A 22,997-nucleotide genomic window follows, 5' to 3' on the forward strand; every position below is an offset into this window, starting at 1 on the left:
ACACTGACAGACTTGCTGGATTATACCTGGCTGTGTCTCTGCAAACCATCCTCTGGTATTACGAGTATCATCTACTGGTTATATGTTGTGTGACTGCGCTCATTCATTCAGGTAAGACTCGGAGTGCAGCTGTACCTGCAGGCGTCCAACCTCCTGTAGTATATATGCTTTGCAGTGGTAAGCGCAACTCCTGATTAAGGTATAGGGCAAATGAGGGATGGGAAGGTATGAACTGACAGTGAGATATCAGGGGAAGGGGGGAACAAGAGTGGGGGAAAGATGGGATGTGTTATGTTTGGTATGTTGGATGGGTTTATATCAGTGATGAGCGACTTTATATATGGAAAAAGTAGAGTGTATGTCTGATCTGTAAATTAAATATTTATTTAGTATAAATTTATAGTCAAAATAGTAGTAAAGCATAATTCATCAGGTAAATCAACAGACTACCCTTTTGGTGTATACCATCCGTGTTGGTATACCAATAAATGTATAGAGTGTATGTCAGGTTTACTGTTAGGTTACATTTACCATAGGATGCGTTACCCTAGGATGTTAGTCATAAAAGGAAGTCAATATGGGGTGTCCCGGGGTTAGTTGTGCGGGGACCCACTATCTAGCCCTGCAATGTTTAAAATGTGCTGCCTGCAGTTGCCGCTGCTTCTTCTTAATTCTCGGCCGCCAGTCCCCAGGTGTGTTCCACTATCCAGGCGTGCAGCAGCCGCTGCGAATAAGTAACGCATCCTATGGTAAAGGTAACCTAACAGTAAACCTGACATACCCTATAGGATCATTGGTATACCAATACGGATGGTATACCCTTCAAAAGGGTAGTCTGTTGACTTACCTGATGAATTATGCTTTACCACTATTTTGACTATAAATTTATACTAAATAAATATTTAATTTACAGATCAGACATACACTCTACTTTTTCCGTATATAAACCCATCCAACATACCAAACATAACACATCCCATCTTTCCCCCACTCTTGTTCCCCCCGTCCCCTGGTATCTCACTGTCAGTTCATACCTTCACATCCCTCATTTGCCCTATACCCCAATCACGAGTTGCGCTTACCACTGCAAAGCATATCATCTACTGGTGTTATTGGTATTATCAGTGTAATCTGGTGGTATTATCAATATTATATCTACTGGTACTATTGGTATTATCAGTATCATCTAGTGGTATTATCAGTATTATCTCCTGATGTTATTTGTGTTCTCAGTATCATCTAGTGGTATGATTAGTATTACTGTGTATCAACTGGTGTTATCAGTATAATTGACTGGTGCTATCGGTATGATCTTCTAGTGTTATCAGTATAATCTGCTGGTGGTATCAGTATCATCTACTGATGTTATCAGTATCATATGGATATGGTATCAGTATCATCTACTGGTGTTATAAGTATCATCCACTGGTGTTATCGGTATCATCTGCTGTTGTTGTCAGTATCATCTGTTGATGTTATCAGTATCATCTGCTGGTGGTATCAGTATCATCTGCTGGTGGTATCAGTATCATCTGCTAGTGTTATCTGTATCCTCTATTGGTGGTATCAGTATCATCTGCTGGTGTTTTTGGTATCATCTGTTGGTGTTATTGGTATCATCTGCTGGTGTTATCAGTATCATCTGTTTGTGTTATCAGTATCATCTGTTGGTGTTATGGGTATCATCTATTGATGGTATCAGTATCTGCTGGTGTTATCAGTATCATCTGCTGGTGGTATCAGTATCATCTGCTGGTGTTATCAGTATCACCTGCTGGTGTTATCAGTATAACCTGCTGATAGTATCAGTATAATCTGCTGGTGTTATCAGTATCATCTGTTGGTGTTATCAGTATCATCTGTTGGTGTTATCAGTATCATCTGTTGGTGTTATCAGTATCATCTGTTGATGTTATCAGTATCATCTGCTGGTGGTATCAGTATCATCTGCTGGTGGTATCAGTATCATCTGCTAGTGTTATCTGTATCCTCTATTGGTGGTATCAGTATCATCTGTTTGTGTTATCTGTATCCTCTATTGGTGGCATCAGTATCATCTGCTGGTGGTGTCAGTATCAACTGCTGGTGTTATCAGTATCATCTCTTTGTGTTATCAGTATCATCTGCTAGTGTTATGGGTATCATCTATTGATGGTATCAGTATCTGCTGGTGTTATCAGTATCATCCGCTGGTGTTATCAGTATCATCTGCTGGTGGTATCAGTATCATCTGCTGGTGTTATCAGTATCATCTGCTGGTGGTATCAGTATCATCTGCTGGTGTTATCAGTATCATCTGCTGGTGTTATCAGTATCACCTGCTGGTGTTATCGGTATGATCTGCTGGTGGTATCAGTATAATCTGCTGGTGTTATCAGTATCATCTGCTGGTGGTATCAGTATCATCTGTTGATGTTATCAGTATCATCTGCTGGTGGTATCAGTATCATCTGCTGGTGGTATCAGTATCATCTGCTGGTGGTATCAGTATCATCTGCTGGTGGTATCAGTATCATCTGCTGGTGGTATCAGTATCATCTGCTGGTGAGATCAGTATTACCTACTGTGCCTGAACAAATCTGTAAAGCGACAGTGACACTGGTTTGCAATAAGAGTAAATAATTATAATGTGTTTATTACATACATGGCATAGTTTGTTAAATTCAACAGTCTTTTAAAGGCAAACATACCTTTTTCAATTGCCATGTACTCGTATTTCTCCGAAAGGAAGTGTGGTACTGTCAGTAGGAAGGTCCCAAGGGCAAGCAACAGACCACCAATACCAATAATACGAGGCCGGTGTACCCGACATCCGAAATAGCTGATAAAGATAATGAGCACGGCATTGCTGATCTAAAATGAGAAAGAGAAAAAAAAGTTATCAACTATCTGATATAATTCTAATCACAGGCAGGAATCTGTGCTGGCCTGAGCAGTAAAAGGTGGTACAGCTATCTGATTGGTTGTGATGAATATATATGAGCCCAATAGAGTCACATGAGTTCATACAGTATGGAAGGGAATAGACCCATACAGTATCAGTATTGTTTATTGCTGGAGCCTCTATAAAGTTTGATTGTATATTGTTACATTAATTAAAGGTACTACCTACCTATTAATTAAAGCTACTACCTACCTCATGAATGCTGGAGAGGAGGCCCGAGGATGAGCTGGAGAGGCCGAAGCGTTTCTCAATGCTGGTCAGACTGCTCTTGAAGTAAGCACTGTATAGAAGCTGGGAGAGCTGCAGGAGCGCATGGCACAGTACAAAGACCTGAGGATGAGAAGAGTGTGAGCCGTCATTACTCTGTAGTCAGGAGGTCTCTTGCTTATTGCCAGATCCACATTTTCAGCACAGGAAAGTTACCTCACTTCACCATTCATGAAACATAATCTAAATGACCAAACCAATAAGATTTAACCTTGAGGATATGTGGACATGGTGGGGTAAATGTAATAGGGTGCGAGAAGCCAGACATGCAGGTCTTTGTGCAAGAATGCCCGTATTTTTAAAGCGGCAATCATGTACAGTTCAAAAACCAGGTTGGTTTTGCCCTGTAAATGATTGCTGTTTTAAAATTATGGGCATTCTTGCACGAAGTATAACTGCCAGGGTGTACTGTGACTTGTAGTGCCACACATTAACCATACTACCCAATTATTCATAGCCTGGTGCTGGATGCGGCTTTTGTGGAGGGCCTTATACTTTTCATCCCACCATATTGACTGGCTATGATAGCGGGAGCTCGTTTCTCATTGGAGAGCAACTGTGCAGGGCGCTATCATTCATTTATTTATCTCCTGCCACCGGTCCTAATAAATACATGTGATAACGTGAAAATTCATAATTATTCCCACCAAGAACAAAACTGCACTCTATTTAAATTGTAGCAATACACGGTATTATATTTATTCTAATGATGGTGATGCCTCGAGGATGGGTATTATACACTGATCTTATGTTGGCCACACACACTGCAATACAGTCAGGCTCTCGTGTCAGATTATAATTCTATTAAAATCAGATCAGAAATGTGGTTGTTAGATGACCAGTAATTGCTACCTACTGGAAGTGTTGTTTTCCAGCTGCACACAGCAGACCTCAATTATGCTGGAAGACATTTTGTCCAGTTTGAGCACATCTTGAATCTGAGCTTGTCACTTAGGGTTGAGGCAGAACATCAAGATCATGGGCCCGATTCAGAGCTGATTAGCACATTGACGATCGGAATCTTTGACATGCGGGGGGACGCCCAGCACAGGGCTAGTCCGCCCCGCATGTCAAGCCCTTATCACCTCGCAGATGTGCTTTTGCACCTGGCGAGTAGCTCCCTGCCTATGTCACGTAGCCGCCGTGGCCCGCCCCAGCAATGGTCCGGACACGTTTGCGTTGTCCAGACCCTCCCCCCACCCCACAACGGCATACAAACGCCACTGGCACGGCCCCTCCCACTCCACGCCTGCCTCTGCCTGTCAATCAGGCAGAGGTGATCGCAGTAGTGAGATGCTTTCGCATCTCACTGTGGGGGTCATTCCGAGTTGTTCGCTCGTTGACGATTTTCGCAACGGAGCGATTAAGGCAAAAATGTGCATGCGCATGGTACGCAGTGCGCATGCGGTTAGTATTTTAGCACAAAGCTTAGTAGATTTACGAACGAACGAAGATTTTTCATTGTTGAAGTGATCGGAGTGTGATTGACAGGAAGTGGGTGTTTCTGGGCGGAAACTGACCGTTTTCTGGGAGTGTGCGGAAAAACGCAGGCGTGCCAGGATAAAACGCGGGAGTGTCTGGAGAAACGGGGGAGTGGCTGGCCGAACGCAGGGCGTGTTTGTGATGTCAAACCAGGAACGAAACGGGCTGAGCTGATCGCAGTGTAGGAGTAAGTCTCGAGCTACTCAGAAACTGCTAAGAATTTTCTATTTGCAATTCTGCTAATCTTTCGTTCGCAATTCTGCTAAGCTAAGATACACTCCCAGAAGGCGGCGGCCTAGCGTGTGCAATGCTGCTAAAATCTACTAGCGAGCGAACTACTCGGAATCACCCCCTGTGTGCGCACATGCAGTGGGGCGGCTGCTCGTGCCCACTACACAAAAGGCATTAGACTGAGGCAGCGATCGGGTCTGAATTAGGCTCCATTTCTTGTGTGGATGGTATTAGCAATTGGCAACACTGCCAGATCCACCAGAAGTTCTGAGCATGCAGTGAGCTAATTAAAAATCACCATCAGGACAAATTATAGTTTAGTTGTGCAGTTATGGAATCAATCAGAAAGACCAAAAAGTAAATCATTGCTGTCTGCTGAGGATCTCTTTCTCCTCTAAATGATCACCAATTGCCTCATACTAGACATTAAATGTAATTTAGCATAATTTAGACATGCCGTTCCAAACTACAGTAAATAAAAATTCTTTGTCCATAAAATCCTTCGCCGCAAATATTGCAGATAACAGACTTGAGAACTTTAGAACGTCTGTATATAGGGGGTCATTCCGAGTTGTTCGCTCGTTGACGATTTTCGCTATATTGCGATTAGTCGCTTACTGCGCATGCGCAAGGTTCGCAGAGCGCATGCGCTTAGTTATTTTACTCAAAAGTTAGGTATTTTACTCACGGCATAACAAGGTTTTTTCATCGTTCTGGTGATCGTACTGTGATTGACAGGAAGTGGGTGTTTCTGGGCGGAAACTTGCCGTTTTATGGGCGTGTGCGAAAAACGCTGGCGTTTCTGGGAAAAACGCGGGAGTGTCTGAAGAAACGGGGGAGTGCCTGGGCGAACGCTGGGTGTGTTTGTGACGTCAAACCAGGAACGAAACTGACTGAACTGATCGACGTGTAGGAGTAAGTGTCGAGCTACTCAGAAACTGCTTAGAAATTTCTATTCGCAATTCTGCTAATCTTTCGTTCGCAATTCTGCTATGCTAAGATACACTCCCAGAGGGCGGCGGCTTAGCGTGTGCAATGCTGCTAAAAGCAGCTAGCGAGCGAACAACTCGGAATGAGGGCCATAGTTTTGTCAAAAACTAAAGTTTTATTGAAGGCTGAATCACTACATTTACTAAAACGAGGTTAACAAGTTGTGTTTGGCGAGCAGTTCCGGTTATTAGAGTGGTGCACGCACTGTGCAGAATGGACTAGAAAGTCTTCAGCCATCCTGGGGAATAAGAAAGTAAGTCAGGAAGGCAACGAGCTGCAGAGACCTGCTTCCCTGTCACATCAGGGGGTGTTTGATGTCACTTACACAGCTCCGGACACGGATGTGTTACTGTATCTCTTCTGGGGTCTGTGGGAGATCTCAGGGAGCAAAAGTAAAGTCACAAGAAAAATGCAATAAGGCAGAACGGGATCAGCGTCAGGCAAACTGTAGGAAATGCTGTTTCAGATAGAAATAGAGTTTGTGTGACTGAAGATAACAGCCATTGACGCAGAGTGCAGTTGAGATTTGCTGTGACAGTGATTGTTTTTACTAGGAGTGTTTAACATTATACAACATTATACAAAAGTCTGTGAGTGTAAAGCTGGGTACACAATACAGCGATGTGAACACAATATGCCGTTTCGTAACAACATCTTACCTACATCGCTCATTGTGTATGGGGTATTGTGCGCTCCCGCGGACGCTAGCGATGGACGCTTGGTTCTATATGCTGCACATAAAACCAAGCGTTGTCGCTAGCGTCCTGTATTATGCTGATAAAGGACAGAACATGTTTTTTCCGACCTTCATTAGCATCACCCCAGCGTGTACACACCATCTAGGGCTGACAGAGATTTGTTCGCTCTAGTGTGTACCCACTTTTACACATCAAGAACTGATGCAGTTACAGTATGTGACCAGCTCATTTACTCATTCAAAGATGGCAGAACATCTGCTCCTGAAGCCAGCCTATGCTTTCTTCAGTGTGCACGTGGAACTCCATTTAAGCTCTCATCCCCTGCAACCCAAAGCCCAAACGGGACTGTGCTGCGCATGCACCAGCACATACCAAAAATAGCAAAGTGGAGTTGTCGAGCGGATGCACAGGCATCACATGCTCCTCCCACATTACTGCAATGTGATCTGGGGATAGAGTATTACCCCACAGGCTGTGAGCATTCTGATTATCTGATTAGCTACAGATTGTTCTATCTCCATCCACTTCAGAGCAGGAACACATGGACTAACAATAAAGGATGCCCAGTCCCTTGATAATTGCATTTTAAAATTGTTTAGGAGGCTACAAAGCTATAATTGAAGTGACCACATTTTGGAAAGCATCATTGTTCAAGACAACAACTGTGAAAATCGGGTACGGGCCGTTGGGTCGACTCAACTTAAGTCGACAGTCATTAGGTCGACCACGGAAGGTCAACATGCATTAGGTCGACAGGGACAATAGGTCAACATGGTCATTAGGTCGATATGTACTAGGTGGACAGGTCAAAAAGTCATCATGGGTTTTTGGACTTTTTTTGGTGTTGTTTTCTTTGTAAAGTGACGGGGAACCCCAATTAGTGCACCATGTCCCCTCGCATGGCTCGCTTTGCTCGCCATACTTTGGGCAAGATGCCTTGCTCCGCTACCGCTGCCATTCCAATCATAGTCCACGTGGATCGTCAAGTATGAAAGAGTCCAAAAAATGAAGAAAAAAAAATGTGAAAAACTCATGTCGTCATTTTAACCTGTCGACCTAATGACCATGCCGACCTAATGCATGTCGACCTTCAGTGGTCGACCTAATGACTGTCGACCTAAGCTGTGTCGACCTAACGACCGTATCCCATGAAAATCGTATATAATTCAATAACTAAAAATAAGAGTAACAATAAAAAGGAGAATGGATATGCATACGTAACATACTGTAATCTCCTCCTATCTGGCATCCCTGACAAGTGCCTCGCTCCACTCCTTTCTATTCTCAGTGCTGTCGCCCAGCTCACCTTCCTCTCCAAACAAATGACGTCCACCTCCCCTCTCTTACATGGCCTACACTGGCTCCCCTTCCCTTTCAGGATCCAATTCAAGCTTCTCCCGGTACACTCCGACCTGCCCTCTTCGCTCCACTAATGCACGCCGACTCTTCTGCCCACTGATTACTTTCACCCACTCCTACTTTCAAGATTATTCACGTGCTGTTCTCTATTTTTAAACGGGCTCTCAAGACCCACTTCTTCACCAAACCCAACCACCTCTCATCCTAATCCTCTGTTCCACCCCCACTGTCTACCCCATCTGTGTCACCCCTGTCTGTCTGTCCCTCCCCTTTAGAATGTAAGCTCTCACGAGCAGAGTCCTCTTCCCTCATGTGCCTTTTCTTCTCTTACTTAAACCATCTTCTACTCAATACTCACTTCGACGGCAGCAGATCTCTCCGTTTTCTGCCGTCCGACTCCTAATGCTTATTTCAGTGTTGTCTGGTGATGCAGCTATGTTGTTTATATACCCTGTACTTGTCCTGTATTGTCTTGAACTGTAAGTCACGGTTTTCTTGTTTTACTTATTTATTTCCGTACTGTGTAACTGGGCGCTGAGGATCCCTTGTTGCGCCATATAAATAAGGATGATAATAATAATATTAATACACATTGTGGTTATACACTAATATAATGTTTGAGAACTTGTTAAACTTGGCAAGAAGCAAAACTGTTACAATAAGCACTGTCTTGGCACACTAGGGAGTTCTGAAAGGACCTCACTTGTTAACGCCTTTATCTGGAGCCTAGGAGTCATTATACGTTATAAACACAGTTACCATGACATGCTCATTAAGTTATGTTCTAACATCTGGGAACTATTTGCATTTGTTGGTGTGCAGGCGCTTGTATTTGTTATACTTGTAGATGTGTCTACAGAGCACAATGTGCATGTAGGCTACAGAAAAACCTCCATGGTGTGTATCAGATAGACAGGGACTGGCACATTAATAAAAGAATTGTGGAGTCTTTTAATCTAGGAGCCGCACTAAGAAGCCAAGAAAAAGATTCACCTATCGAGAGCATTCAAAAGAGGCTTTAGAGTTATATTTGTAAATGGTGTGGCTACTTGGCTGTGTATGTGTATATATATATATATATATATATATATATATTTGGGTTGGGGATGGGTGACCAGTGGCCGGGGTCACGGCGGTCAGCATACCAATGCAGGGATACCAACCGCCAGAATGCCGGCAGGGGGGCGAGTGCGCTCACCGCGCTGTAGGCTCGGGGGCTTGCTGAGCTCGCCACATGTTCTATTCCCACTCTATGGGTGTGGTGGACACCCAGGAGTGGAAATAACCCCTGTTAGCCGGTATTTCGGCTGGTGGCATTGTCAGCAGTTGGGATTCCGGCGTCAGTATCCTGAACGCTGGGCTCTCGACTGCCGGTACTATAGCTACATTTTATATATATATATATATATATATATATATATATATACACGCATTGTCTGTAAATCCGGCACTTGCTGATGTATGGATACCTGTCCTGGTGCCCTCCATGACATGGGATGGATATTTCAAGCAGAAAAAACAGCGGCACTCCCGGGTCTTCAAGTGGTTAAAGCATGTATTTAAATCATCACAAACCGGTTTCCAACGTTTCAGAGCTCAGAGCTCCGAAACGTTGAAAACCGGTTTGTAACCCGGGAGTGCCGCTGTTTGAAACCCCAGTCTGCTTTGAAATCTCTGCCTGGGAGGGACCATGCTGATGCAGTATAACTACTTTGTGTCAGTCTTACCATTGTCAAAGGTGAGGTTGTTTCTTCCACAACCTCACCTTTGTTGCAGAGTTCCTCACCCAGTTTTAAGCCTCCTTCAGTTAATGACTGTGTTTCAAACTACATATGAAAATGATGATCATTATCACCTGATTGATATGAATGGTTAATCATACTCCTGACTATAATCCTACAAAATCCATGACTTTGTGCAAGTGTACCCATACCCTCCAACTGTACCTTTTTGGCAGGTACAGTACTTTTTTTTATGGTCTTTACCAATTTTTTACTCTCCAAATTTCCATTGAAAGTATAGGAAAGGGGACGTGGCCACACCCCCTTAACCCGTGGTCACGCCCCCTTTTCTTTACTAATTTGTACCGATTTTTATGTGTAAAATGTTGGAGGGTAGGGTGTACTTAGAAGAATTGATGCTGTTTTGAAGGCAAAGGCTGGTAATACCAAATATTAATTTTATTCAGATTTCTCTTCTGTTCATTCACTTTACATTTTGTTAATTGATAGAAAATAAACTATTAACACTACTATTTTTTAAAGCATTCATACTGTGCAGCATTTTTTCCACACATGCCTAAAACTTTTGCACAGTACTGTGTATATATATATATATATATATATATACACACAGTACATACATACATACATACATACATACATACATACATACATACAAACAAACAAACAAACACACACACACACACACACACACACACACACACACACACATTAATATCCCTATGAGTGCAAAATTAAAGCTGAATGTGGGGTGCAGCACTACCCTACTGTTATAAGAGTGTCATGTGAGGTTCAATGATACAATACCTTTTTCACAATGTAGTATGTAGTATAGAGGAAGGTACTCCACTCTGATGTGTAAGATGCAGAGCCTTCACTAAGCGGTAGAATGCCGTGTAACAACACAGGAATGTAGTTTATTGCGTGACTGGTAATGCAACCAAATTAAACTGGGTGTGCTGCTCAATGTCCTTTCTGCTTATATCATTTCCAAGTAACATATCCCCAGACTCGCACATGGTAACTATGACAAAAATACCAAAGAATAATAGTAAGTGGCATAGACAGTGTTTTTACACAGATTTTTTCACGTCTGATTTCCCTGTCTGACTGAGTATTTAGTATTTGTTGCCTAGGACACTGAAAGATTGAGGTAAATTAACTAAGGTGGGAGTTTTTTTTAGAACTGGTGATGTTGCACATAGCAACCAATCAGATTCTACTTAACATATATCTAGCTGCTTCTAGAAGATAATAGGTAGAATCTGATTGGTTGTTATGGGCAGCATCACCAGTGCTAAAAAAAAAAAACCCTCCCACTTAGTAAGTTTACCCCATTGTTACTTTAACAAGGATACAAGGAGACAAAGCTGGAACAGAACTGTTACAGTATCGCCAGCAAGTCAGGGTCACTCTTACACATACCTGCGCATACCTCCCAACATGACCCTCTCCAGGAGGGACAGAATGCTCTGCTCCTGGACTTCACTCTTAATTTATGATTGCCATCACCTGTGCTGAAACACCTTTCTTATCCATTAACCTGTTCAAAACAGGTGATGGCTATCACAAATTAAGAGGAAAGTCCAGGAGCAGAGCATTTTGTCCCTCCTGGAGAGGGTCATGTTGGGAGGTATGCTGCGGACACTACCAGAATGTCCAGATTTTTCCAAAATAATGCATACCTCCCAACATGACCCCCTCCAGGAGGGACAAAATGCTCTGCTCCTGGACTTTCCTCTTAATTTATGATTGCCATCACCTGTTTTGAACAGGTTAATGGATAAGAAAGGTGTTTCAGCACAGGTGATGGCAATCATAAATTAAGAGGGAAGTATAGGATCAGGGCATTCTGTCCCTCCTGAAGAGGGTCATGTTGGGAGGGATGATAATGTGTGACTCCCTGACTCCAGAGAGAGAGACAGAGAAGCAGTAGGTGGGACCCAACATGATTACCTGAATTTAGTGATCATATGCCACCCAGCGCGGCGTGATCAAACACTTTACATCAACAAGCTATGGTGAGTGGGGTATGAGTAGGCTTACCTTACTATCTCTTTAAACCAGGACACTCATGAATTACACAGGTTCTGTGGCTGATTAAATCAAGGATAAATACAGGCTTGATGTCAGCCAGCCACGGAACCTGTGTAGTTCATGATTGTCCCAGTTTAAAGGAAGAGGGTGGGATGTGCTAAACAGAAAATACAGTAAAACCCCTGTGTTCTGAAAGTACTAACTGTTGGCCACTGGGGCACCTCCACGGAGAGAAACTCCAACTTTTGCTGGCATTAAACCATAGAAGCCTTCTGTGCTTCTCCTGCAGTGCTGGTGTGAAGGATCCGATCGGATCCCTCCCATCATGCCCTGCAGCTGTCCCATCACTGTGCACATGCGCAGAACGACTCAGGGGGAATAAGCAGGAAGTCCGGGCCCCGCCGGAGATCACAAAGGACAGCTCTTATCGGAAGAGCTGTCCTTCGCAATACTAATCCCATATGAAAATGAATATGCGATTAGCATCACTGCGATGGGCGGCGATGCCAATTAGTACATTCCGCCCACAGTATGGTAAATCGAGGTATGAGTCATGTCAGTAAGTCCTGCTCACCCCCAACTCAACAGCAATAATAGTACAACAATTCTAGAAATAGAAAAGTATATCTGGATTTCACACGGCGTGCTCCAAAACTGAAGTCAATAGAAAGAAACAGAATCATAGGGTAAAATTGCAAACCACAGGACAACATTGTTTCGCCAAACAATCCCTACAAAACAGAGCCAAGCTGGCAGAAGAGTCAAATCACATGTTGCTAATTACACACTGACTGGGTCCTGCTACACAGCTGCCAGACAATCCGTGCTGCAAAGCTGGAGAGAGACTTCCCTAGTGTTCAACTTGTCCAAGTCACAGAATCACTCAGCAAACAAATAGGAGGATAATAGTGTCCCTTGAACAAAATGTTCACTCTGGACACTACTAGTTACTCCCACCCCGCTGCCTCCGCTTTTCATTTGAATGAACTCTGACCATGAAAATGTTTAACTTTTGGGCATTCAAGTTCAGCTGCATACTGTACATAACTGCCAACATGACCCGTTCCAGGAGGGAGAACATTCTCTGTTCCCGGACTTCCCTCTTAATGTTCAGTATGATTGCTGTCACCTGTGTTGAACTAGTTAATTTATGAGAAAGGTGTTTCACCACAAGTGACGCCAATCATACATTAGAGGGTTGTCCAGGAGCAGAGCAAGTTCTCCCTCCTGGGAAGGGTCATGTTGAAGGCATGTGTATATGTGGTTACTTGTCATTGTTAGCTCAGAGACATTGTTACTATAGAGACAGGCTGCAGTTTGGAGATGTGTAGCTATAATGGAACTACAATTCCCAGCATGCACTTGACTTTCCCACATTAAGAGTTTACTTGTTATAGCTGTTAAGGTATGCTGAATTTGTAGTCCTAAGCAGCTGCCCATTTCTCTTCTACTGTGCATTGCCAGGTCCCAATTATGGTTTTGTGGGAGCCCACAGGGCCAGTTATTAGATGTGTCCTAACTCACATAATCTCAGGATCATCAGCGGCAGATGAAGGTTGTGTTTAAGGAGGGAAGCTGAGGGTGACCTTTAAAGCCCTAGGTCGCACACATAGGGAACATGGCACACTTCTGCATGATCTGACCATGTACTCTCTTGCATGCCTACTGCCACCAATTAGCACTTATGCTGGTCTTCCAAATGACTATAGAAGTCAAAAAGTGTTAAATAGTGAATACCAGTTCTCAATGTGATTCTCAGCTCTTCCTCCCAATGGGAGAGACTTGAAAGTTTTGTGTATCCAGATGGATTATTCAGATACATACAGTATATCTTTAGGAGTATGTGCCACTACATGGCGTAGTGTTGAGTCTAATGGGCCCTACACATTGCGCGATCTGCCGCCGAGCTGCCCGACGGTGGATACGGGCGACCCGGAGGTGCGCGGGGGGGGGGGGGGGGGAAGTTTCTTCACTCCCCCCGTCACCCGGCTCCATAGCAGTGTAGGCAAATATGGACGAGATCGTCCATATTGGCCTGCATGTACAAGCGACGGGGCACCAGCGATGAACGAGCGCGGGGCCGCTCATCGTTCATCGCTGGTGCCTCCACACTCAAAGATATGAATGGTATCTCGTTCATTAATGAACGAGAAAGTTCATATCTTTGAGTATTATCGCCCGGTGTGTAGGGCCCTTAAGTACAGGTGTAAGGATTGCAGTTAATTGTGGGATGGTTTAATTGGGGATGTTAATTTGTGTGTAATTGTAAGCCATTTATCAAATTCATTGCTGGGTATTCTGGTAACAAAGGCTCGATTCAGAGAAGGGCTTCAATGTGAATGCACAATAAGTATCTAAAGGTGCGTGCACTTATTTAGTGCTAGATCTGGAATGACTGATTCTATGACCTCAGTTGGATATAAATATTTTTCTAGGATGTTGTGTTGTCCTACACATTTAGACCATAGGACACGATTGATAGTATTGGTTTCTATGCAGCCAGAAGAGTTGTCTCAGTAGAGAACGTTTGGTGCCTTTTCTTCTATTTACAGCCAGGCTTTATTGGAATTATGGGGATTTCCAATGGTATAGGTTATCTATAATAGAAGCACAGTCATATTGGAGACTGTAAACCCTGCATTATATCTCTGCATAGAGTAGGATCTCAGATTTGCCACCTTTCCATTGGAAATCTATATAAAAATTTCATAAGGTCTGTCTCCAGCATGTGCTCAGTGGTAGCTGGGGTGCGCATCATCCCTCCAATGGCTCCCACTGCGAGGGAAATGGGACAGTTATGGCCTAAGTATGGGATGGGGCTTGGGAAAGGTGGCAGATGGAACGGATTGGGGGAAGGGAAATAATGGGATGGGGGTGGGGTGTAGGCAGAGCCGGCCTTAGCTATAGGCAGGCTAGGCATTTGCCTAGGGCATCCAAGCATGTCTAGGGGCATCCAAGCATGTCCCTGCAGTATCTCATACTGGGAGGGCAGTCTGTAAACTAACTGTTACTTTCCAAATGTATTCAATCAGTACTTGTATACACTGCTGTTTACATTTGTCAAATAGAATGCACACTGTCCCTTAAAGTTCATTAAACTCCCTCCGACATGTTTGAATGCCCCTGACTTGTGAGATGACAGCAGAATTCTGGTAACTGCAATTCCTGGACATGTGACATTTTCACTGACTATATAAGGTTATTACTGGATGGCTTCTTATGATACCACATATGTATTTTTGAAGACTGCTTCACATAAATCTGACATCACCTATACTGCTTGTACACATGGTGGAGGGGGAACCTGCCATCCTGTGTGTCCCTTATCCCTGTGCAAACCCCAGGTGTCTGCAGGGACATAACATGGGCAGTGTTCTCCCCACACTTTATTTCCTAGTCAGTCCATGCCGTAAAATTCCCCTGCCATCCAGCATTGTAAGGTGGTCAATAAGTTTCGTTGCACTATTTCTATATGAAACATCGATGCAGTGTAACTTTCGGACACGTCAGACTGGAAGGCAGAGCATATCGCTCCCACAGTATAAAATAAAGGGCATGCAGTTGCTGGGAGTAACAGACACCAGCAAACACACTGAACAGTGAAGAGAATGGACAGTTGCTACATGTTTGATACTGGTCTTTTTGTTTAACCAGCAAGTGTGGCAGTATCTGGACATTGCTGCTATCTGTTTCCAACGAGCAAGCAAAAATAAAGGGTGAGGCTTGCAAAGGATGGCATACCCTGTGAGGTCACATCCTTGTATGGGTGCCCCTTTAACAGGTGCGAGCGCAGGCACACACCCACCCATCCTGCCACTCCCATCTCACAAAATGCAGTCATAAGTTTTATAAAAAAAAGCCACTAGCATTACTAATGTGGGGCATATGTGTAAGGTGTATTACTGTGTGCATTATGTGTATTATGGGCATTACTAATGTGGGGCATATGTGTAAGGTGCATTACTTTGTGGAATTATGTGTATTATGGTCATTTACTAATGTGGGGCATATGTGTAAGGTGCATTACTGTGTGGCATTATGTGTATTATGGGCATTACTAATGTGGGACATATGTGTAAGGTGCATTACTGTGTGGAATTATGTGTATTATGGGCATTACTAATGTGGGGCATACAGTATGTGTACGGTGCATTACTGTGTGGAATTATGTGTATTATGGTCATTACTAATGTGGGGCATATGTGTAAGGTGCATTACTGTGTGGAATTATGTGTATTATGGGCATTACTAATGTGGGGCATATGTGTAAGGTGCATTACTGTGTGGAATTATGTGTATTATGGTCATTACTAATGTGGGGCATATGTGTAAGGTGCATTACTGTGTGGAATTATGTGTATTATGGGCATTACTAATGTGGGGCATATGTGTAAGGTGCATTACTGTGTGGAATTATGTGTATTATGGGCATTACTGTGTGGCATTATGCAGGGTTGAACTGGCTCACAGGGCAACCCCTCATTGGGCACCACTGCATGAGTGTTGCTGGGTCAGTTGTAGAACTAGCGGCGGTGCTAGGGGGCACCAGACAGAATTTTGCCTAGGGCATCAAATTGGCTAGGGTCGGCTCTGGGTGGAGGGATGGGAGTAGCAGTAGTCAGAGAGGGGAAAGGTTTGGAGCGAGAGGATACAGGGTCAGACAGAGGTAACCGGGCATATGCTGGGCCCCTTTACTGTTCAAAATAATTGTATTGGTTAGTTTAATTACACTGATATAAGGAGAGGAATGGTTCTATATACAGATGGAGCCACGCTAATCGTGGCTCCGTCTGCGACTAGGTGCACCCGGCGAAGCGCACCACTGGGAACGAATGGGACACGCGTGCATTGTAAAAGTGCATGCGCCCAATTCAAAGTGAATGAGAGTGTCTCTGTACGTTCTGTGGCATGCCGAGGCGCAAGCGCGCCTATGCACGACGTGTGCTCAATGACCGTGGCTCCATTTGTAAGTATCACTAGAACTGTGGCTGTCTTCTGCAGTCAGGATATATCAATAGATCACCATTGCTGCTACAAGATTTACAATTCTTTAAATAAAGAGGAGAAATTATGGTCAAATAGCACTAACCAAAGTCTACCACTGAAGCCGGTATGAAAAATTTTGCAAGCAGATGTTCGAGAGCAGTTCTTCCCAATTCAAGGAATTGTCCCTGGCATGAATGCTCGATATTTGGTAAGAAGACATTCCAGGAGTGTTTCCCTTGTAGGGAATTATTTCCCTGTGTTATTCACAGTATTCAGTAGCTGTCAAGTATTCTTCATAACTTGACAGGTTTCAGGTCAAATTACATTTTTTTCGTTGAACATGTACAGCTGCCATAAAGTAGTAACGCATACACGTACAAATACATATAAACAGGTTATCCTGCATATTGCATTTATCTTACGACAAAGTGCCTTTATGAGCATGTTTTACAGAGTGTATATTGTGCAGGTATGCGCTGGGGCCTCACGCACAATGCCTTGCTATATCTAGTTTATATTGCTGGTCATGCTATCACATGGATGGCAGAAGACTATGGAAGTCACATTTGTACTGTACATTGACTTGTTATCTGTAAGGTTAATATAAGACAAAGAGAGTCACTTAGGAACCAGAAAATAATGCAATAGGCCAGTGGTTCCTAAACTGTGTGCCTAGGCACCCTGGGGTGCTGCGAGGCTCTTGCAGGGGTGCCTCGGGTTGGTGGCCCAGGAACAAATTATTTATGATCAAAGTGATAAGCAAAACCAGTTCTGGTGCCTGCCAATAATAAAACATATGGACAATCAGAAGCACCATTGTACAGTGTACACCACCACATACCTGACCCTAAGGATGCCAGGTAGGCACCATTTACTTATATCCTAGGGGTGCCGTGAAAAATTATGCTAACGCGCCGTGATTCAAGAAAGTTTGGGACCCTCTGCAATAGGCAGTGCATTCAATTATGTACAATAGAATATGGGGGTCATTCCGAGTTGATCGCTAGCTGCCGTTGTTCGCAGTGAAAAAATGGCTAATCTGCGCATGCGTATGCACCGCAATGCGCATTCGCGATGTACGGGTACAAAGAGCATCGTGGTTTTGCACAGGTTCTGGCGAAGTTTTCAGTCGCTCGGCACAACACAAGAAGATTGACATGAAGTGGGCGTTTCTGGGTGTCAACCGGACGTTTTTAGGGAGTGCTTACAAAAACGCAGGCGTGTCGGGGAAAACGCAGGCGTGGCTGGGTGAACGCTGGGTGGGTGTGTGTCATCAAAAGCCGTCCCTCCGTCGTTAGAATCAACTCCCACGAACAGTAACTACAGGGCTGGTCTTGTTTTGCACAAAAAGATTTTGCAGGCGCTCTGCTGCACAAGCGTTCGCACTTCTGCAAAGTGAATATACACTCCTCGGGGGCGTGGTCTGGGGTCTGAAGGAGGCAGACGTGTCTGAGGAGAGCTCCTGAGACCCATAGCCCAAAATACCCATCCCTATAATATTTACACCTTTCAGGCCACCTTACAGCATCTGCTACCCTTCTGATGCCCCCCGGCTGAGACCCCTGAAGCGCCGCGGAATCGGGGAGCAGTTTTAACTGCTCCCGCGGATTGCGGCCTGCAGGACTAGAAGAAGCCGGGGCCTCGATTTTGAACAATAGGCCGGGGACGGCTCCGGGACCCGCTACGCGGGCCGCGAACACCAGACAGAGCCCTAAAGACTCACCTGTCGCCGGCCGCTTGCCGCGGCCAGCTGTTTCCTCCCTGCTCTAAGCTCCCACCGTGACGGGGACCCGGCAGCTCGTCGGACGGAGAGGAGAGAGAGGACGCCCGGCGGCCATCTTGGGCTCAGTGAGAGGTGCTGGCTGTACTTTCACTGCAGCAACATATGTAAGGGAGAGAGGGGGGAACTGCAGGGCTGGATTACATAAGCTTGGTCACAATATAAAAAACCACAAGTGCAGTCACAGTACCCCCCACACCCATCCACCCACTCATCCATCTACTTAATAAGTTCTCTATACTTGCTGGCTGACTCTATACCCGGTGGCTTGGAGTCCGGTGGCTACACCCCGCTCGGGCTATATCAGAGGCACCATCGCTATAAGTGAAAGAATGGGCCCCTAGCCTAATACATACCTGCCTGATGCTACCCTAAGACCACGAGGGGGGTTCTTGCACGATGACGGCCCTCATGCTATATAATACCGAGGAAATGTGAAAGTGTAATTTTAAACAGCTATATCTAAAGACCGATCTCATGGTGAAAGGGATAAAGAAAAAAAAGAAGGCCAAGACTAAGCCGGACGAGATCCCACCCCCCGCAAATCGACGTTCATCGGATCTACGTCGGTTCCTAACTTCCCCAGCCTCAACCCCTTCTGCTCCTTCTAACGCCCCGACCTTTTCGAGTGCACACGACCCGTTAGACGACATGGCCTCCCCTGGGACTCCAGAGCCCTCACAGGCCCTCTCCATATCAGCGGAGATAAGTGAAATATTGTCTCATGTGCGAACACTTCCGACGAAACAAGACTTCTCGGCCTTGGAGACCCATCTGCTATCCACCATCACTCAAGAAGTGACAGCGCTCCGACAAGATATGTCGCAAATCGCGACTCGAGTTGATGTCCTAGAACGCCATGAATCGTCTACTGTGGACTCTTTAACTAAATTTCGGGAAGTGCTATGCCACCAACGAGACGATATCTCTTTCTTAAAGTCGCGCATTGAAGATATGGATAATCGCGGCCGGCGAAATAATATTAGAATCAGGGGCCTGCCGGAGAGCGTCCAGCAAACAGATCTGGTAGACGCCTTATCTAAGATATTTGGGGAACTTATCGACCTGGATCCGAATAAGGACATTATATTCGATAGAGCTCATAGAGCCCTTCGTCCCCGAGGCTTGCCCTCCGACAGACCACGGGACGTGATTTGTAGGCTCCACTATTACGCCCAAAAAGAGGAAATAATGAGGTCGGCCCGTCAACTAGACAACATTGCATTTCAAGGCGACAAGATCCAGATATTCCCTGACCTGGCCTGGTCAACCCTGCAACAACGTCGCGCCTTGAAACCTCTTACAGACTCTCTCAGGAAGCTCGAGCTGAAATACAGATGGGGCTTTCCATTCTCCCTCCAGATTTCTCATGGCGGCAAAACTGCGAGCCTTTCCAGACCATCGGACTTACAGGCCTTTTTCACGACTCTAGGTATCCCCCCGGTTCCGGTTCCTGACTGGGACGCCTTTCACCACCTTCCGGACTTACCTGTTGTACTCCCTCCAGATGACGCATGGCAACAAGTTCGCACCCCGCGGAGGCGGGGATCCACTCCGGGCCCACGACTTTCGAAGCCTCCTTGAATGAGATGCCTCGCCCCGAGTGGATATAATTTTGCTTGTTGAATACGTTATACATTGAATTTTTCTCTTTCTTTAAAGTGCAATGTATTTCTCACCAAAGTGATCGGTTTTTGCTTTTGTTTCTGTTTATATTTTCTTTCTTCCCCCTTTTTTTTTGGAGGGGGAGGGAAGAGAAATTATATATTAATATATATATGTTATATTTTTGTTTGTGTAGAGGGATAATAGGGTACAGACACTACAGTCTACTGAAACCCGGCTCGATAATCTGAGGCTTGTCTGTGCGCTCTTGTGCCAATGTGCATACTTAAATATTTGTATGCTTTATTTTTCATGTTTCACATATGCCTAGTGCATACATCGGTAATACCGTATATTTAACGAGTTTCTATTTGGGGAGTGGTCACTGTCCTGAGCCCCCCGCAGGACCCCAATATGCTGCATCCTCTGTTTCTTTGGACCGGGAGTCGGCAGGATTCCGCTCCTGTCCTTTTTGCAGCAATTTTGGTTGTAATACCACTTTGGCTTAACGTTAAAGTACTTTTTGGCGGAGATTTCCCCGCCACAGCTTTTTCTTTCTATTTCTTTGCTCTCCCTTTTTTCCTATCTCCCCCCCCTGTTGTTGTTATTTTTCCCCCACCTTTCCCAAGGTCTGCCGTTAAGAAGACTATCGTGAAACGAACGGATCTGACTGATAATGGGGGTGAGTGATCTACATGTAACTACCCTTAACGTCAAAGGGCTTAATGTCCCTGAAAAAAGGTCTAAACTCCTTAAATGGCTTAGAGACGAGAAAATAGATGTCGCTTTTATTCAGGAAACACACTTCAAGATGGGACACGCACCGTCCCTAAAATGTCACTACTACCCGCATGTTTTCCTGTCCAATAATTCGGCTGGTAAGACACTAGGTGTAGCCATCCTACTTGCCCGCCATCTGCCTGTCCTCAATGTAGCCTCCCACAGAATAGCTGAAGGAAGGGGGTTGCTGGTGAAATGCGACATACATGGCCAACGTTTCTCCTTTTTAAATATATATGCCCCTAATGCTAAACAACCCTCCTTTTTATCCTCAGTTCTAGAAGACGCGGAACCTCTATTGGAGGGGGTGGTAGTGATGGGAGGTGATCTGAATTGGACCCTGGATCCTCGCCAGGACAATTCTAAAAAGATCTCCTGCAAGCCGGAGAGGGAGCATAGGGGAATGAGGCGTGCTCTGCTCGACCATCAGCTGATCGACACTTGGAGATTGACACACCCCACAGATATAGATTACACCTATTTCTCACACCCACACCAGACATATTCCAGGATTGATTATTGATTTTTGAGTCACCGACACCTACACCTTCTGTCTGATGCCTCTATAGGACAGATTGTATGGTCCGATCATGCCCCAGTCAACCTCACCATACGCTTACCACCCAACACACATCGCCAATGGTCTTGGCGTTTCAACGACACTTTCTTACAAGATGCAGATTGTAAGTCCCGAATTGATAACGCTTTAGACTCTTATATCTGCACCAATGACTTGGATGACATCTCCAAAGTCTCAGTATGGGAAGCACATAAATGTGTCATCAGGGGGGTCTGTGTCCAAATAGGATCCTTTCGCAAAAAGCAGAGGGAGAAACTCAGAGAGGATCTATTGACTAAAATACAATCTCTTGAGCTCCTACATAAAAAATCCCAAACCCCACAACACTACGCTGATCTCGAAACTGCTAGGGCAGCTCTGAATAAGTTACTTTCAGATAGAGTCAAATTTTCTTATCGGAAGTGCCGTAGCAGATACTATCAATGGGGCAACAAGCCTGGAAAATTACTGGCCAAAGCACTTAGAGAACAACGTGCACTTACTTTCATTCATACAATTAAAGATAATCATGGCCAACACCAACACCAGACATCTCACATAGCCAGAGCCTTCAAGACATATTACTCTACTCTGTATAATCTCTCCGGCCCAACCGGCAGAATTGACAGGTCGTCCCATCAAAAAGCCATAGCTGACTATTTAAAGAACTTACATTTCCCCACACTGACCGCAACAGAAGTAGAAGATCTAGATGCCCCTTTTTCTACTGAAGAGGTTCAAAGAGTTATCGAATCCTCTCCTAATGGCAAGAGTCCCGGCCCCGACGGATATACTATTGCCTACTACAAAGCTTTTAAAGATAAATTAATCCCCATACTCACAAGAGCCTTTAACACTATATCTGATCAATCGCCCTTCTCCCCACAATCTCTCGAAGCCCATATTGCAGTTTTACCCAAAGAGGGTAAAGACCCCAGTCTCTGCTCTAGCTACCGCCCAATCTCCCTATTAAATATTGATATAAAGCTTTTCGCTAAATTGATTGCAAACCGCCTTAAACTACTGCTGCCTGGCTTGATACATGGAGACCAAGCTGGGTTTGTTTTAGGTCGAGAAGCCAGGGACAATACCTCCAAAGTGCTTAGCATGATTCACTATGCAGGCCAGCTTTCATCCCCATCTATCCTACTGTCAACCGATGCAGAAAAAGCTTTTGACAGAGTGGACTGGGATTTTATGACTGGAATATTGAGGCATCTGGGACTAGGTAGCACCTGCCTTCACAGAATCCTATCCCTCTATACCTCCCCATCCGCCAAAATTAAGATTAATGGCTCCCTTTCTGACCCCTTTCCAATTTTTAACGGTACGCGACAGGGATGCCCGCTATCCCCATTGCTCTTTGTCCTTTGCATGGAAACACTAGCCCGAAGCATTAGGGCTAACCCAAACATTTCAGGCTTGCTAGTAAGGGGGACCGAATATAAACTGGCATTATATGCCGATGATCTACTCGCAATAATCACGAACCCGGTCACCTCTCTGCCAAATTTAATGGTGAAATTTGAGAAGTTTG

At 44.7% G+C, this 22,997-nt stretch overlaps 1 protein-coding gene across 2 annotated transcripts in view; it reads right to left on the reverse strand.

Moving 5' to 3' along the window:
* The window catches only part of SLCO2A1 (solute carrier organic anion transporter family member 2A1), a 69,218-nt gene that overhangs the window by 27,456 nt on the left and 18,765 nt on the right, over positions 1-22,997 (reverse strand). The window contains exons 1-3 of one of the 2 annotated variants that reach the window (XM_063915547.1): positions 12,799-12,851; positions 3,137-3,274; positions 2,691-2,853 (exon numbers count right to left, since the gene is read on the reverse strand). In XM_063915547.1, the coding sequence (XP_063771617.1) occupies positions 2,691-2,853; positions 3,137-3,274; positions 12,799-12,831 (334 nt within the window). In that variant the 5' untranslated portion in view covers positions 12,832-12,851. Of the gene's footprint in view, positions 1-2,690; positions 2,854-3,136; positions 3,275-12,798; positions 12,852-22,997 lie in introns of those variants that run through there. The other variant, XM_063915546.1, reaches the window with a different exon arrangement.

This window comes from Pseudophryne corroboree, chromosome 4 (genome assembly GCF_028390025.1).
Source record: "Pseudophryne corroboree isolate aPseCor3 chromosome 4, aPseCor3.hap2, whole genome shotgun sequence".
In the NCBI taxonomy this organism is placed as follows: Eukaryota; Metazoa; Chordata; class Amphibia; order Anura; family Myobatrachidae; genus Pseudophryne; species Pseudophryne corroboree.